We start from the raw sequence: 15,201 nt of genomic DNA on the forward strand, positions 1-15,201 counted from the left end.
ATTTTTAAAGAAATTTATAATTTTTTGTGTCTATGTTTTTGTATAAACATTGTACATTTTTTATGCATTGTTCATATACATCAGAAACATTATTTTCATATACACATTTAACATTTTTAATGTATGTTTAACATTTTTTTTTTAAAATGATTTTTTATTTCTATTTTTTCCCATTCGCATTTAGCAATTTTTGTATACTTTTGTTGTATACATTGGAAGCATTTTTCTACATACATTTAACTTTTTATAAATGCATGATTAGCATTTTTTAATTTTTGTGTATAAAGTGATTTTTATGATAGATATATTCAGAATATTTTGAAATACAACCAATAGTGAAAAAAATAAAACATAACAACAAACACAAAAATGTGAAACAAAACTAAAGGAAAAAAATACTGAAGGCCGCTGGAGATTAAGGTATCGTTGGTCACTCCATATCGATATGTATTTGTCACTTCTTTTCGGACAGGGCCGCTAACCAAGAAAAGCTGCCCTCTTTTTTTTATTGGAACCGCCCTCTTCTCTAACACTAGCTAAATATCATGTTTTAGAGAGAGAGGGGGGGGGGGGGGGGGGGGGGGGGGGGGGGTGGCGAGACGAGGGGTGATGTCAGGTTTACATTCGATCCTTGATGGTTATCATCCGACCCAACCATGCAGGTCACCTTGGACTCCCTCGCATGTCGCCTGCTCATTGATGGATGATAAGCATTGTCGGGTGACATAGCCTGGCCACCGGTACATGTAGCCGGGATGTCACACATACTCGTGATGGGGAATCCTCCTTTGTGTGTGTAGTTGATGAGCAATCTGCGCAACATCCTTGGAATCAATGACGGAGTAAAGGAAGATTGGGCGGCGGCATAGAAGTCTAGCGTAGAAACTCTTGCTACTGCTTGATTAGTTGATTATTTACATGAAAATCTTAAATTCTGTTACAGGTAGACAAATCAGTTTACATACTGGGCTACGTGAAAAAAATTGGTGAAGTTACTCCCTCAATGTAGGATTATAGAGCCTACGAGCCATGAAGCATCGTCTCTTTTTAATATTAAACAGTTGGTAAAAATCTCTATTTAAATAAACTTAATTAACGCCATGCCTAATTAACAATGTAAATGATTGATTGAATTAATGGCTTGGTTTTAAATTGATTATGCATGAAAGAATTCTTATTTAAATGAATCAAATTAACTGCACTCCTAATTGACTAGCAAATTAATTGCATTAATGGATTGGTTTCTAAAGTGTGTCAGCGCTTGATTTCTAAATTGTTTTCGCATTAATGACTGCAGTGGATGAAATGAACGACGTATATGTACACATGTCGCTTTTAGGTTGGGCCTACTCAAAAAAGGGAAACATGCCGTTTATATGTGGGATCAACCTAGGAAAATATAAAAATAAATAAACAAACGCTCTCTGCCATAATTTTTGAAATAGCTCAGGTGAAAAGATTGTTTTTTGTTGCACCATAGGGAAACATAGAAATACTCTAAAGGATCAGGTGGCACACATTTTACGAGATCATTGTTATGGATGGATGTATCGATTTATGGTTAGAGATTAGGGGAGCAGGGTGGCCCACCAGTGAATATCACGGGCACGTGATTGGTGGCAAGAAAAAATCATTTACCAATTGGGCAGTAATATGCGCCGGCGCACCGGCCTAAATTTGGGCCGGTCAGCCTGCAGCCATGTGATCTGGCAGACAGAAGCCGTCCGACCCCCCCTCCCTCACCTCATATTATCTTCTTCCTCTTTCCCCACGCTCCAGATCCATTCGGCGCGATGTGTCCCTGCCCCAGCCACCTCGTGCGTGTGCTCCGGCGAGAATAGGAAACATCTACGTCCTCCCCCTCGCCGTCGCAGCACCCCTGTCCTATCCCTCTCCGTCGCCGCTCGTCGCTGTCGCCGCTCATGCGCCCACAGACTCGTCCCAGTTGAAGCTTTTTTAGCCTCTGGTTGAAGCTTTTGTTACGCCGATTGAAGCATTTTTCCACGGGTGAAGCTTTTTCATGGAGGTTGAAGCTTTTTCCACTATGCTTGTTGAAGCTTTTTCCGCCACCGGTTGTAACTTCTCCTTGGTGAGTTGAAGCTTTTTTCCATGTCAGGTTGAAGCATCGGCGCCCGTTGTCTGCCACGCATGTAGCAAAAAAGTCATCGGTGGTAGCAAAAACAGGACGTGGTTGCAGCAAAAAAAGGATGTGGTTGTAACATTCCCTGTCTGCCGCTTGTAGTTTGTCGCACTGCCAGTTCTAGCATCGCCGGCCGCCGATTGTAGCAAAAAGAAACTCCGGTTGTAACAAAACGGCGACACGGTGGTAGCAAAATTGTGACGCCGGTGGTGCGTTCTAGCAAAGCAAGACTTTTCAGTTGCTAGTAGTAGCTTATTTTGCAGGCGGTTGTAGCTTTTTTTTGCTGCTAGTTCCAGCAAATTTTGCCGCTGGTTGCAACTCATGTACTGGCGATGGTCACCGCACCCATCATCGTCGCAACACATCGAGGTTTCCCGTTCGAAGCATCTGTCTGCGATGGTTCCAGCAACAACGGGCGCCGGTTCCAGCATCCAACGCGCTTCTTCGTGATGCGCCCCGTCGCAACACCAATGCTCTGGTGGCTCCATGAATGGCGCAAGGTGGTTTCAGCAAAAACATAGTTGGATCCAGCAAAAAAACATGCTGGTTCCAGCATCCGCCTCTTGGGATCTATGGCGGAGTACTATATGGAGGAGAGAGGCGCAACACGAACAAAAGCTTGATTACAATCAAGTGGATCCATGGTGGGTTTATGTGAGGAAGAGGGAGGGGAAGAGAAACTATTGAAGAAGACGCGAAGGAAGAAGAAGAAACGAAAAGGAACGAGTGGATGTGTTGCTCCCTTCGTGAGTGGATAAGAAAACGATTGGTGGCCCACCAGTATTTGCGAGCGAGCGCTACCGGCCCAATGTTCGGCCGGTGTGCCGATTACAAACGTTTCCCTTACCAATTCGTAAAAAAATGTCCGTGAGTGTGTCATTTTTTTCTACACCTAGCGGTTTAGGGATAAGATCTTCACAGTGTACTAGTTAAGGGCATCTCCAATATCAACCCCAAACTGGACACCGCATCCGTCCGCGGATCGAGGGGACCAGTCTACGAACACTGATATGGAAGCCAGTCATCCAAACGTAGTCCTCGCTCCTGCCGTACACTTCATCCGCTGCATCGTCGATCTCCTTGAAGGCAACTTCTGACTCTGCCTGATGGAGGCGGTACCGCCAGCGGTCGCGACGGATGTCGCGAACGGAGCGATAGGAGTCGAGCATCGCCTCCTGCTCGGCCACGTACACGTCCCGCGCAATGGCCGTGCTGGAGGCGAGTTGCTCCTTTGCGCATCGATGCTCATCGAGGAGGCGGAGGTTGTAGTCCTAATCGGTCTGTGCCTGCCAGAACGCGGCCTCCCGCTCTGCCAACACCATGGCGGTGTAGTGAGCATGGGCCTCGCCCATGGTGATGCCGGCATGGGCCGGCTAGGACGATGGCGCCGGCTCGTCGTCGGTCCCCTCTTCCATTGTGATGTCTGTAGCGCTGGTCTCCGGTGAGATCGTCCGTCTGCTAGCCTGCCATCTGGTTTCAATGGCAGCGATCTCCTTCTGCTCGGATGAGAGGATGTCCCAGAGGGCTATGGAGCTCGAGGAGGCCATGGCAATGGTGGTGTCGAGGAGAAAGGAGTGGAGAAGGTGGATGCGGCTATGGCCAGGACTGGAGTTTAAATAGCGGACGGATGGCAGGGCAGACGGCGAGTTGGTTAATGGTGGGCGGCAGAGGAACGGGCGGGTGGCGCCGGAGCAGGTCCCTCTACAACCACACATGTTTAATGTAGGAAGGCGAACCGACGGACTGTCGTTTGAACGCATAGCATTAGCATGCACCGAGAAATGGCACGGGCCGCGCTCTCGGTTGGCATGACGCTTCCATGCTGGAGTGACGTGAGAGGACACGTGCGCTCTGGATGGGCATGAATGCAGCACTGGCACTTTGGAGTGGCGCTGGCCGCTTTGGGTGGGAAAGCGCACGGGTGAGGGGGAGGGTTTTTGGTGGGTCAAGTTTGTCAGAAGCAGGTGTGACAGCGATTCTAACGTCCGCAAAGCCCCTCTCGGGTTTCTTCCAATTTGCAGGGAAAATGACGTCCGGACCACCGAGCGAAACAATACAGGATGGCGTTGGATAGCAAAACACGTCCGGACCACGTGGTCCGGACGGTTACAGAAGGTTTGAGGGTCGGTATTGGAGCATAATGACACAAATGTAAAAAAAAAGTAAATCCCTACAAAAAGCAAGTTGCCGCTGACTCATTTTGTGGTCTTTACAACGAGTTATATTTTTCAGGAGTTTGAGAATGAATTGTCGACCAAGGGCCTCTCCAACGCCAGTCCCTAATTAAATGGACACCACAAATGTCCTTTTTTTCACTCTGGACGTGGTCCACGGACATGATGTGGGAGGGAGCATTCCAATCCTTAATCACTAAAAATCCTTATTTGTCTGGTTGGGAGGAGAGAGAGGTGGGCAGACTATACATGTGGTGGATATGTGCGTGTGATGTGCGGTTGGGAAGAGAGAGAGAGAGAGGGGGGAGAGACCACGTGGGTTGGTCAAGTGGATATTCGGACACTCCCAAAGCCCCCCCTAGTTGGTTTCGATTTGTGGGAAAAATAATGTCCGAACCGCTCTATGTCCCATTGAATTACAAAAGTTGGCAAAAATGGCCCGGGCACTACAATCCGGACTTATACCCGAGCTTTGAGGGTCTCCTTTGGAGATGGCCTAAAGGACGAGCCCACATTATACTATAAAAAATGGTGAGGTGAATCTTCAACAAATGATGTTAATAGGAGAGTTACTTTATGCATTTGGATCTAGAAAACGATGCTCCAGAAACTGCCTTATCCCTAAACTATGTGCCATATTTTAGGGCAGTCGCATATTTTGGCCTACAAATATACAACACCCATGCTGCTGCTACAAAACAAATTTCACATTCGTGTACAGCCCAACCGCCGCGTGAAACTTCATCCTCACAACCACTTCTCATGCACCGCCATCGCTGTCAAATCTGGCCACCATCGCCACCACTCCACTTCCTTGCATCGGATCCACCGGCCCCTTCCTCCGCCCGACCACCCCTCCAGCCTATTCAGCTGCCACCATCATTGCGTTGACCGATTCCAGCCACCTCCTCCATCATTCAGACCATCCCCATGGCCGGATCCATCGCCCCCACGCTTCCTTTCGCCTACCGCACCACCGAATCGGTCGCCTGGGCACTACGCTGTGGTGATCTCGTGCGAAGGGATGCAACACTAGCTTGGGACCTTTGAGACACCGAAGCTCGCCCCCGCGCTTATGACATTGTGGTTTAGATTTACCGTCGACATAAGTCCAAGCTGAACTTTCTAGATGTCATGAGCTGGGAGGTGGCGAAGTTACTCACTCCTGAAGTGCGGATTGTGTCTCACAAGCATGAGAAGGAAGACCACCTAGTCATGTAGCAACGCTCTGTCCATGAGAGCGACGCACCAACTATGGCGAGGCTCACAAAATCCGCACCTTGTGCAGGCGGTATGAGTTCTTTGCGAGTAGGGACCCGCAAGGCAAGAAGACGATCAAGAAAAGGGCGAGGCTGGCCCCTCGGTGATCAAGAAGGAGTACGATGCAAGCCCCCCGGTGATCAAGCTCGACTCCGACAATGATGAAGAAGAGCTGGATAGTGATACTTAGTCATTCATGGAGCTTTGGAACCGTCTCAACGGCGGGGATGATGATGATGATGATGATGATGATGAGTAGTGTGTGCGTAGTATTGAGTCAAAATATGGTAGTGAGTCTTTATGTTTAAGTTCAAACTCATGTCTTTATAATTAAGTTTGAATTTGTTCTTAAGTTTGAACAATTGGTAGTTTGAAATGTTGAAATATGCAATGACGTGTGCCCTATTTTACATCATTTGCTATGACAGAAAATGTTTCGGTGCCTTAAAACACACTCTTTGGTGACCAAATTTGTTTTGGCTTCCCTATTATACATCATCTACTGAAGATGCTCTAACACCCCAAATAACTTCCCAAATTAAATTTGGTTGGTCAATACCCAGTAATATGGGTAACAAGAATTAAGTGTGGGTTATGCGTTGGCTAGTTGATTTTTTTACCAAAGATCGGCCGGGTCACGAGCTTCGGTGCGATTGAGTGGCTAGCATTGTTTGCGAGGACTTCGGTAACACGTACGATGTTGCGAGCCCTTCCGCGACACAGACGGTCTTGCGAAGCCCAACTCTGGGGGCCCCTCCTTTTTTTGAAATAAACCGTTAACTTTATTAATTGGAAATAACATTTTTTTGCGGAGGAATTGGAAATAACAGTTACATCGTCAATAAGAAAAGTTACAATTTCATCTAAGGACTCCTCAAAACAGTCCCTTGCCACGATTTTTTTGCTAACCTAGCTAGTTTATGAGCCACCTTATTTGCTTTCGTATTACAATGTTCAAACATAGTAAGAGGAAAATCACAGGCCAAGAAATAGCAATCATCGAAGACTCCCACTGTCGCTCCCACCGATTGTCCTCCATTCTTTATTGTGTTGATGACTTTCATATTATCGGAGTTAATACAAGACAATTGCATCCCGCCCTACGTGCAAGAAGTAATCCAAACCTTAGGCCAACACTTCTGCTGTCAAAACATCATCACGTCAATCAATCTTCTAGTTTTCGCCAACAATGAATCTTCCTTTGTCATCTCTGAGAACAACCCCAGTCGTGCCTCTAAGCAGATCATGATCAAAAGAAGAATCAACATCAATTTAACAAATCCCGTCGGAGGTCTGCTCCATCCACCTGTTTTACTAGATGCATTCTGGGAGTGGGCATTAATATAGTTTGTTGTTATGGCACGAATCCCCATGAAAGTTTGGGAAGCGTTTTGAACCTTTCCTTCATGAACGAGCTTATGTCTATCCCATCGTAGATACCAAGCGGTTATAGCGATTAGTTCAAGTACATTCTGGTGGCCCAAATTAGATAGTTCCTGGTCTGCCATAAGAAGTAAAAAATTAAGTATTGCCTCTCCCGCACAATTAATAGCACAACGTTTTTTAATCGCCCTGTACATCCACAATTTATTCCAAACCTATTTTTCCTGTTTACAAAGGAACAATACATCTTTCGTATCTTCTGGTCCACTCGAGCATGAGGGGCAAATGGGCGAGACCTTCATGTGACTATTGGCAAGCGTAACACGACACATGAGGGTTCCATGCAAAGTACGCCAAATGAAATTTTGTACCTTTGCCGAGCAAGATAATTTCCAACGTTTGTATATTGGAATTTCCTTCCATGTTGTTGGTTCCATTCCTCCAAGTAAGCAGATCTAACAGTGAACAAACCATGTTTTGTATAGCTCCACACAATGACATATTATGCATACGAAGGGGAATCACGAGAACTCTTTGAGCATCAATTGGCCATAGAGTTTGTCACACCAAGTCTTCGTCCTAACAATTCGTAACTGGATCAATAAGATCACATACCTTTGGCAGAAGGTGCCCTCTTCTAGGAGTGATAAGTTTCCTATTCGCATCGTGTGGGATCCACACATCTCTTCAAATATCAATAGTTTTCCCATTACCAACTCGCAGATATAACCATTTCTTAGAGGATCTACACCCGCCATAATGCCTTGCAAAGTAAAAGACGAACTCTTTTTTGAACTTGCACTCATCAAAGCACCATCGGGAAAATACTTAGCTCTCAAAATAATGGCACATAACAAGTCAGGTTTATCAAGAAGACGTCGTGCTTGTTTAGCTAACAAAGCCAGTTTGAAACCGTGTATATCTCGAAAGTCCATACCTCCTTTGTTTTTTGGGACACACATCTTCCACCACGCCATTCAATACATCCTCTTTTGATTGTCCTCCCCACCCCACTAAAATTGCGACATTGCATCAGTGATTTCTTTCCAAAAATAGGATTTTTAAAGACATACATGGCATAGGTTGGGATAGCTTGTGCAACAGATTTGAGAAAAAAATCCTTTCCTCCAGTGGATAACAATTTTTATTTCCATCTAGTAATTCTCATAATAATTCTATCAATCAGGAATTGAAAACAATCACTTTAGTCTACACCCACATTTGCAGGCAAACCGAAATACTTATCATTGAGAGGTTCAGTCATAATATTCAGAATTGTACAAATTTGCGCCTTGTCTTCCACTTTTGTGTTGGGACTACAAAATATGCTAGATTTTTAAACACTCACCATCTGCCTCGAGGCGGCACGATAGGAATCCAGAACTAATTTTAGCCCCTCCGCGTTCATTGCATTCGCTCGCATAAGAATCACGAGTCATCAGCAAAGAGAAGATTAGAAATTGGTGGGGCATTTCTGGTAACCTTTATAGAGCAGTCAGGCCTTATGTGCATGACAAGAATAAGTAGGAGAGAGAGGATCTCCCTGCCTCGGTCCTCTAGTAGGTTTAAAACTCTCGGTTTCTTTAGCATTAAAATGAACCCGGTACTCCACAGAGGAAACACATTGCATAATTAAATTTACCCAGTTCTCTTGAAATCCCAACTTCAACATAATTTCCTTCAAAAAAGACCACTCCACTCGATCATATGCCTTATGCATGTACAATTTGATAGCACACATACCCTCTTTGCCAGACCTTTTTCTTTATTGTATGAAAGCATTCCTATGCCACTAATATATTGTTAGTAACCATTCTTCCAGGAACAAAAGCGCTTTGAGTTGGGCAGATAATATCTGATAGGATTATCTTCAAACAAGAAGCAATCATTTTTGAAATAACCTTTTACATCACATTGCACAAGCTAATTGATCTAAACTGAGTTACCTTTTTTGGAGAGTTAACCTTAGGGATCATTACAATTGCAGTATCATTCCACCCCTTTGGTATAGAGCAGATATTCACCGCCTGGAGAACCTCTTCAGTCAAATCACCCCCAACATAGACCAGAGTCTTTTATAGAAAATAGCATGGAGGCCATATGGACTCGGCGGTTTTAAATCTCCAATGTCGTATAGGGCCTTTCGAACCTCCTCGGCCGTATACGGGGCGAGAAGAGCATTATTTTTTTTTCAACTGAATACTGGAGAAGAGCATTATTCATTTCTTCTGTTACTTTTGTGGACAAGAGATAGAACCTCCTGATTTGATTGGGTTACTTCTGAGGTGAAAAGTTTGGAAAAATACCCCATAATGTGTTCCTTCATCTTCGATTCTTGTACCCAAACACCATTATCATCAATCAATTTTTTAATTTGATTTCTCCTCTTTCTGGGACCGCTCCTTTACAACATGGATGATGTTGAGAAGCTCCTTTGCAACATATGACCCATGTTGTCCCTTTGCAACACTATCATCGGTGTAGTCGTCGTTGTGCAAAACCAATTCCGAGCACGGCGACGCCTTTGCGACACCAGGTCATGGCTACTCGCACCTTGTCCTTGCGGCGACCATGGATGCGTTAGGCGCGAGCCCTACACTACCGGTGGGTTGGGTAGCCCGCACTTCGAGTGGCCCGACGCCCTGCCCGCATCATCTCGACCGACGCGTGATCATAGCTGATGGTGCACAACCCATCGCCTACTTGTAGCCGTAGCAACGGCGATGATGGCGTGCTTGAAGCCGCGGCCCCCCAGTTTGTGGTAAGCGACACAACATCCCCATAGGAAAGGAGCGAAGGGGAAGGAGGGATGTTAGAGAGATAGGAGACCAGAGGATAGGGAGATCGAGGGAGAGTCACAACGTTCCAGCAAACGATAAGGTGCACTACATACGGGCCAAAGGGGCCACGTGGCAGATGCCCGAGGCGGTTGAAACGAGCGTGTAATCAGTCGATAGAACAAAAGCGTCTCCATGAGACTAATGCTTTCAATAATTCTCAGCAACATATTCAAAAGGGAAGTTCTTTAAAAAACCCAAAAGCCAATTCTCAAATTTAACAATAAGATTTGTTTTCGTCCAAAAAAAAATAGCACACGAATAAAAGAAGCTGACATATGTTCTCACTTAACAGTGGCCTGAGTTTTAATTATTTTTCCTGAGTTTTAGTTTCGTTCCAGGAGAAAATCCCTCCACAAATATTCCTGTCTATACAGTCATCAGCTAAACCAGCCACGCTGCCGCAACTCTTCCTGTCCAGTAGACACAGCGCGCAACGCCGTCCTCTCATCTGAAAACTCTGCTCTCGTTGCATCAGGCCTGGCTTGCACCACGCAGCCCTGTTAACCGCCACAGAACTGCCATGGCGTGCCCTTGATTCGCTTGTGTGCACACCAAATGCTTCCACATATATAAGCAGTGGATGCGGATCACTCACCAACTACGCTTCTTCTACCTACGGTGAAGGAGAACCAACTACCAGCTGATCAAAGCCATGGCCATGAGGGCGCTCGCGCTGTCCCCGGCCCAGAGCTCCTCGTTTGGGCTCCACCAGAGCATGCCCTCCTTCAAGCCAGGCAGCGCCAGTCCTGCTAGATCAGTCAGGGCCTATGCGAAAGCAGATGAGCAGGAGGAGGAGAAGAAGAAGGTGCCCAAGCAGTCCTTGTTTGGGAACATCACCGAGGCGCTAGACTTCTCGCAGGTCCGGTCGGAGAAGGACGCGGAGCTGCTGTATGAGGCCAGGGATTCCATCAAAGATGAAGGAAGGATGACAAGGGAACAGGTACATATAATCGATCACAAAATGCACAACAATTTTGAACAATTTTTATAGTGAAACCTGCAAGTTTTCCTTATGCTGATGAACTTCTGGTTGGTGTTTCAATTCAGTATGCAGCCCTTCGGAGGAAGATTGGTGGCACCTACAAGGATTTCTTCAAGTCATATGTTGAAGGTACCCTGTCCATACCCTCAGTCACAGATACAGAGATAACCTCATGTTTTGTCTACTCTTGATTTCTCAGGTAGTGCAATATTTGTACACTACTGCTAGGCATAATAAACTGCCAGGATTAATATGACCTCATGTTGTATAAGAATATTTTGTCTCACACGATTTCTTCTACCCGTCCTTCCTCTGAGCAAACAACATACAATAAATCATGTTACTGAATGCTGACCAAATAATTTGTTTCTGAAAATACAGTTGACGGCGAATACGTGGAGGAAGGTTGGGTGGACAAGACCTGCAAAGTTTGCAAGAAAGACACAAGAGGGGAGCCAAGGCAAGTTGACAATCTAGGAAGATATATGCATGTGGCGTGCGCAGAGAACTCGAAACCAACAAACTTCTTTTCCAAACTCTTCGGCAGATGAACTTCTTTTGTACCATCAGACCCACTCATGGTTAGATAAATAGATGGATGCTATAACATCAAGGGATTAGGACAGTAATGTGTACTGTGTTGTTCATGTGAAATGGTTTTTGATGAGCATTTATACACATTCCATTATCCAGTTTCGTTGGTATCTCAAATAGCACATGAACAGAGGCCTGATTTATGGAGAAATAGATGAACCACTGAAAACTATACATAATACTAGCACAATATTCTACTACAAGTTAACATTATGAGGTATTATCTACTAGATAGTGCTCCTCAACTCCTAGGCTGAATACAGGAGAAGCTTAACAGAAACTTTGGCTGACAGACTTACTATATAGCTATTTGATTCTGCTTACCTAATGGCTGCAATATGATGTGTTCAGAAGTCCATTGCGTTAAGCTTACACAAATAAACAATGCATCTGATGACAGTGCACCCAATCTTAAACCCCGGCATGACCGTAAACCCAACACTGAACTTCTCCTCTTCTCCAATAACCTTGGCTGGCGTACTTTCCATGTGCTCCTTCCGAAACTGAACACCAGTCTTGACATAAAACATTTCAGCTCTTGGATTCAGAGCACGAGCAACTGCGAGTAGTGCCCATGTATACCTTGCCATCCTCACAAATTTCTGGTAAAATGGCGTCCTTGGATGACCGCCGCTCTCGACAAATGCTCTGTGATCCAAGTTTCCAAAGAAGGAATCCTCCATGCTCTGGGGCACAGCCACTAGATACTTTGCTCTGCAATATCTCCCGAAACTAGAATCTGGATCAGTCATGAGAGCGTCAAATGGATCTTTGAAGCTCATGATACAGTCAACTGAATCCAGGGGTGTATGGTCATCTTTGTCTGCCATAAGCATCACGCAAGCAAAATAGGCCTCAACAGCATACTTCTTGTCAGCCCTTCTCTCATATGCAACTTGACTGTCGATTGCAAATGTGGATAGGCCGAGGTTCCATCCGGAAACTTTTGTCCAATCAAAGATGAATTTTGCAAAATCATGGATGCACTTCGACGAACGCTCATGTAGATCCATGAACACTTCAGTTGACACCCCCTTCCTGGTTGTGAAGCATCCTTCTCTGCACGATCCATTACGGCCAATCTTCTCCTCCAGTTCCATGTTCTTCCTTTCCAGCTCGTCCAGCTCGGGTCGAAGCCAACCAATTTCAGAGTCTTTCTTGCAGATGTCAGCCTGCAGGTCCATCACCAGGTCCTGATACTCCTGAATCCTGGAGCTTATATGAGAGAGATACCTCGGGCTGCTCCATTCGTTCATATTCAGATACAAATCCTGCAAGTTGGCGGTCTCTTCAAGCTCCGACGCAAAGCTCTCGCCGGCGATCGCGATCTCCTCAGGATCATACGGCACATGGGCTTTCTGAAGATTGACATAGGCCACCTTCAGGCAAGAGATCGCGTCGAGGAGCTTCTCGACGACCTCTTCCTCGCAGCAGGCGGAGGAGCTCTGGGAGAGGCACTCGTCGTTGTTGTCGGAGGACGACGCCTGGTGCGGGTGGACTTTGAGGTGCGCGCCGTCTTCGCTGCTCTCGGCGGTGGCGGTGGCGGTGCCGTTGGTCTTGAGCTTCTCACCGACGGTCGGCGCGACGCCGACGGAATGCACCTTGCAGATGTCGGAGATGCGCAGCAGCAGGCTGGACGGGGTCCTCCTCACCTTCCTCGCCGTCGGCTCCGTCGGAGTCGGGGGATTCCGCCGCGCAAGGCGAGACATGGCGGCTTCCGACCACGAACCTTCTTTCTTCAGGCTGGTTGAGAGTTGAGACAGGAAGTCAAACAAACATGCACGAATTCCAAAAAAATGAAGATCGCGGATTTCGACAGGATTGAGTTCCGTAATAAATTCTGCCAGATCAATGCAAGATTGCAACAACCTCCGGTTACAAGAAACAAAACAAAAAACAGGGGCGTATGGGTTCTGAGCTCAGACGATTGCAAAGCAGAGGAGAAGATGCAAAACAAGAACTCGATCATGTAACAGCACGGTCGTCGGTGATTAGTACGGTACCTTTGTTCAGCGGCCGGCACCGGAAGCTCCACGAACGGCGGACGTTCTTGCACGGACGGAAGAAGAAGAAGAAGCGAAAAGCCTGCAGGAAGAAGAAGAAGGCGCAGCGGCGAGCGAGAGTGAGGTGGTGGGGGCGGCAGAATCGTCGGCGTGAGTGGAGGGCATGGAGGTTATGGGAGACCTCGTGGGCTCCAATGGATTCGAACAGGAAAAAGGGGCGGATCGAGACGAGGAGGGAGGGAGGGGGGTGGGAACCACTACCACTCCTACAAGGGGTTGGATTTCTTTTGTAATCCCCAGAGGCCAGGGGTTTGATGCGGCCGACCGAAGGAAGCGGGGGGTTGGGTTGGCAAACCCTAGCCTCGGTCCCTGCTTAAGACCAAGACTGTAACTGCTCGTGTCATTAATTTAGAGATTCAGACTCTGTAACCGCAGATCTGACCTCCGGCCTTCCATTCCAGATCTTACCACGGGCATGGAAGGGGGATGTTCAGAGCGGGCGGGCGTCACGTTGCTATTAAACAAAAGTTTCTTTGGTTGGTTGGTGAAATCTCATTTTGGGAGAGGTAGTACAATGTTTGCATACTGTCTCCAGTCCTCACTCATTAATGGCACCCTATATAAAAACGAAATTTATATTTGCTTCTCTTGAAAGGAGAATGATACCACCACCACAGGACACAGCCATATATTTGAAAATAAATGACAAACATTGATGTTGCATGTACTCATATAAGGCTTGCCCCATGGCAGCGTCTTCAAAATCTTGCGTACAGAGGAATTTTACATTGAGAGAATTCCCTATTAGACACCAGGAGATAGAGTGATGCCCTTGCTGGCCCCAAAAGATGACCCATGCCTTGTTTGGAGTGCTAACTTTACCTTGTTTGCCCTATATGACACTACGTTTAGCTTAAGACAAATCTTACACGCGGACTAAAAAAATCGAGGGAGTACATCGGAACAAGTGTGTGTGTTGCAGCTTGAAGATTGTGTGTTGTACTTTTTGTTGCAACACTCTAGCCTTCTTTTGTCATGTTGAAGAAATTACTTAAATATGTAGTACGCAAATAAGTGAATATGTGTGTGCTTAATAATATTTCACAACCGTGTGTGTCATTTTGGAATATTCTAGCCTTAAATCATTGTGTTTATCAATGCTAAAATGGAAAAGAAATAGAAATATGTTCTTTTTCTATAATTGCTTAGACCCCCCTAGGGGAAATAAATTTAAATGGGGCACGGCTATATCGCACACGTGTTGGAGCGTCCGCTATCCGACAACCTCGATTTGAAAAGTGGCCAGCTCCTTCAGAGGATTAGGTGGATTAAGTACCCCCCTAAATTCAGGGGGTGATTAGGGTTTATTTTGGGTGGGGATAGCTCCCTCATGCCTCACCCATCCTTAGCATGTCCGCACACAAAGTCACACATGGTGGGCCTCCACAGGAAATCTTGTCAGCTGAGCGCTCCACGTTGTACTGATTCGCTCGTTGGAGCGACTGAACGCGAATGAGTCTTTTTGTTTTAAATGTCATCACCATAGCCACATGTCTCTAGAGCTAAAGACCGAGGGGAGACAAACTTTCCCTGGAGTTTTAGAAGAAGAAAAAAAATTAGTAGAACCATGAGTGCCCATGTTTAGGACTTACGTAGGGCATACTCTAGAGGAGCATTGTCCCCTATGGTTTTCGCGCTCTTACTTAGGTTATCTTGCTATACGAAACTTTGCAGACTTTAAAATTACTCCATTGTGTTGTGCATGCCTGCCATAGACACGTGTTGTTGTAGTCGGAGCATAACTTCTCGTCGACCCGGCAACCAC

General features: G+C 46.0%; 2 protein-coding genes across 2 annotated transcripts; one reads left to right on the forward strand and one right to left on the reverse strand.

The window, feature by feature from the left end:
• The first annotated feature begins 10,363 nt into the window (after positions 1 to 10,363).
• On the forward strand, positions 10,364 to 11,475 carry LOC125545166. The gene is made up of 3 exons (XM_048709041.1): positions 10,364 to 10,737; positions 10,845 to 10,908; positions 11,161 to 11,475. Exons 1-3 carry the CDS (start codon positions 10,450 to 10,452, stop codon positions 11,328 to 11,330), a joined length of 522 nt encoding a protein of 173 aa, XP_048564998.1. The 5' UTR covers positions 10,364 to 10,449; the 3' UTR covers positions 11,331 to 11,475.
• A 139-nt stretch (positions 11,476 to 11,614) lies between these two features.
• LOC125545165 (protein GRAVITROPIC IN THE LIGHT 1-like) lies at positions 11,615 to 14,255 on the reverse strand. Its single transcript, XM_048709040.1, has 2 exons — positions 13,377 to 14,255; positions 11,615 to 13,116 (listed from the first exon to the last, which is right to left on the reverse strand). The coding sequence occupies exon 2, from the start codon at positions 13,080 to 13,082 to the stop codon at positions 11,721 to 11,723; it is 1,362 nt and encodes a 453-aa protein (XP_048564997.1). The 5' UTR covers positions 13,083 to 13,116; positions 13,377 to 14,255; the 3' UTR covers positions 11,615 to 11,720.
• Positions 14,256 to 15,201: the final 946 nt, after the last annotated feature.

This window comes from Triticum urartu, chromosome 3 (genome assembly GCF_003073215.2).
Source record: "Triticum urartu cultivar G1812 chromosome 3, Tu2.1, whole genome shotgun sequence".
NCBI classification, from domain to species: domain Eukaryota; kingdom Viridiplantae; phylum Streptophyta; class Magnoliopsida; order Poales; family Poaceae; genus Triticum; species Triticum urartu.

Coding starts and splice junctions, on each gene's coding strand:
- LOC125545166 (XM_048709041.1), top strand. CDS start 10,450: ATGGCCATGAGGGCGCTCGCGCTGTCCCCGGCCCAGAGCTCCTCGTTT. Junction 10,738..10,844: donor GAAGGATGACAAGGGAACAG/GTACATATAATC, acceptor GTTTCAATTCAG/TATGCAGCCCTTCGGAGGAA. Junction 10,909..11,160: donor CTTCAAGTCATATGTTGAAG/GTACCCTGTCCA, acceptor CTGAAAATACAG/TTGACGGCGAATACGTGGAG.
- LOC125545165 (XM_048709040.1), bottom strand. CDS start 13,082: ATGTCTCGCCTTGCGCGGCGGAATCCCCCGACTCCGACGGAGCCGACG.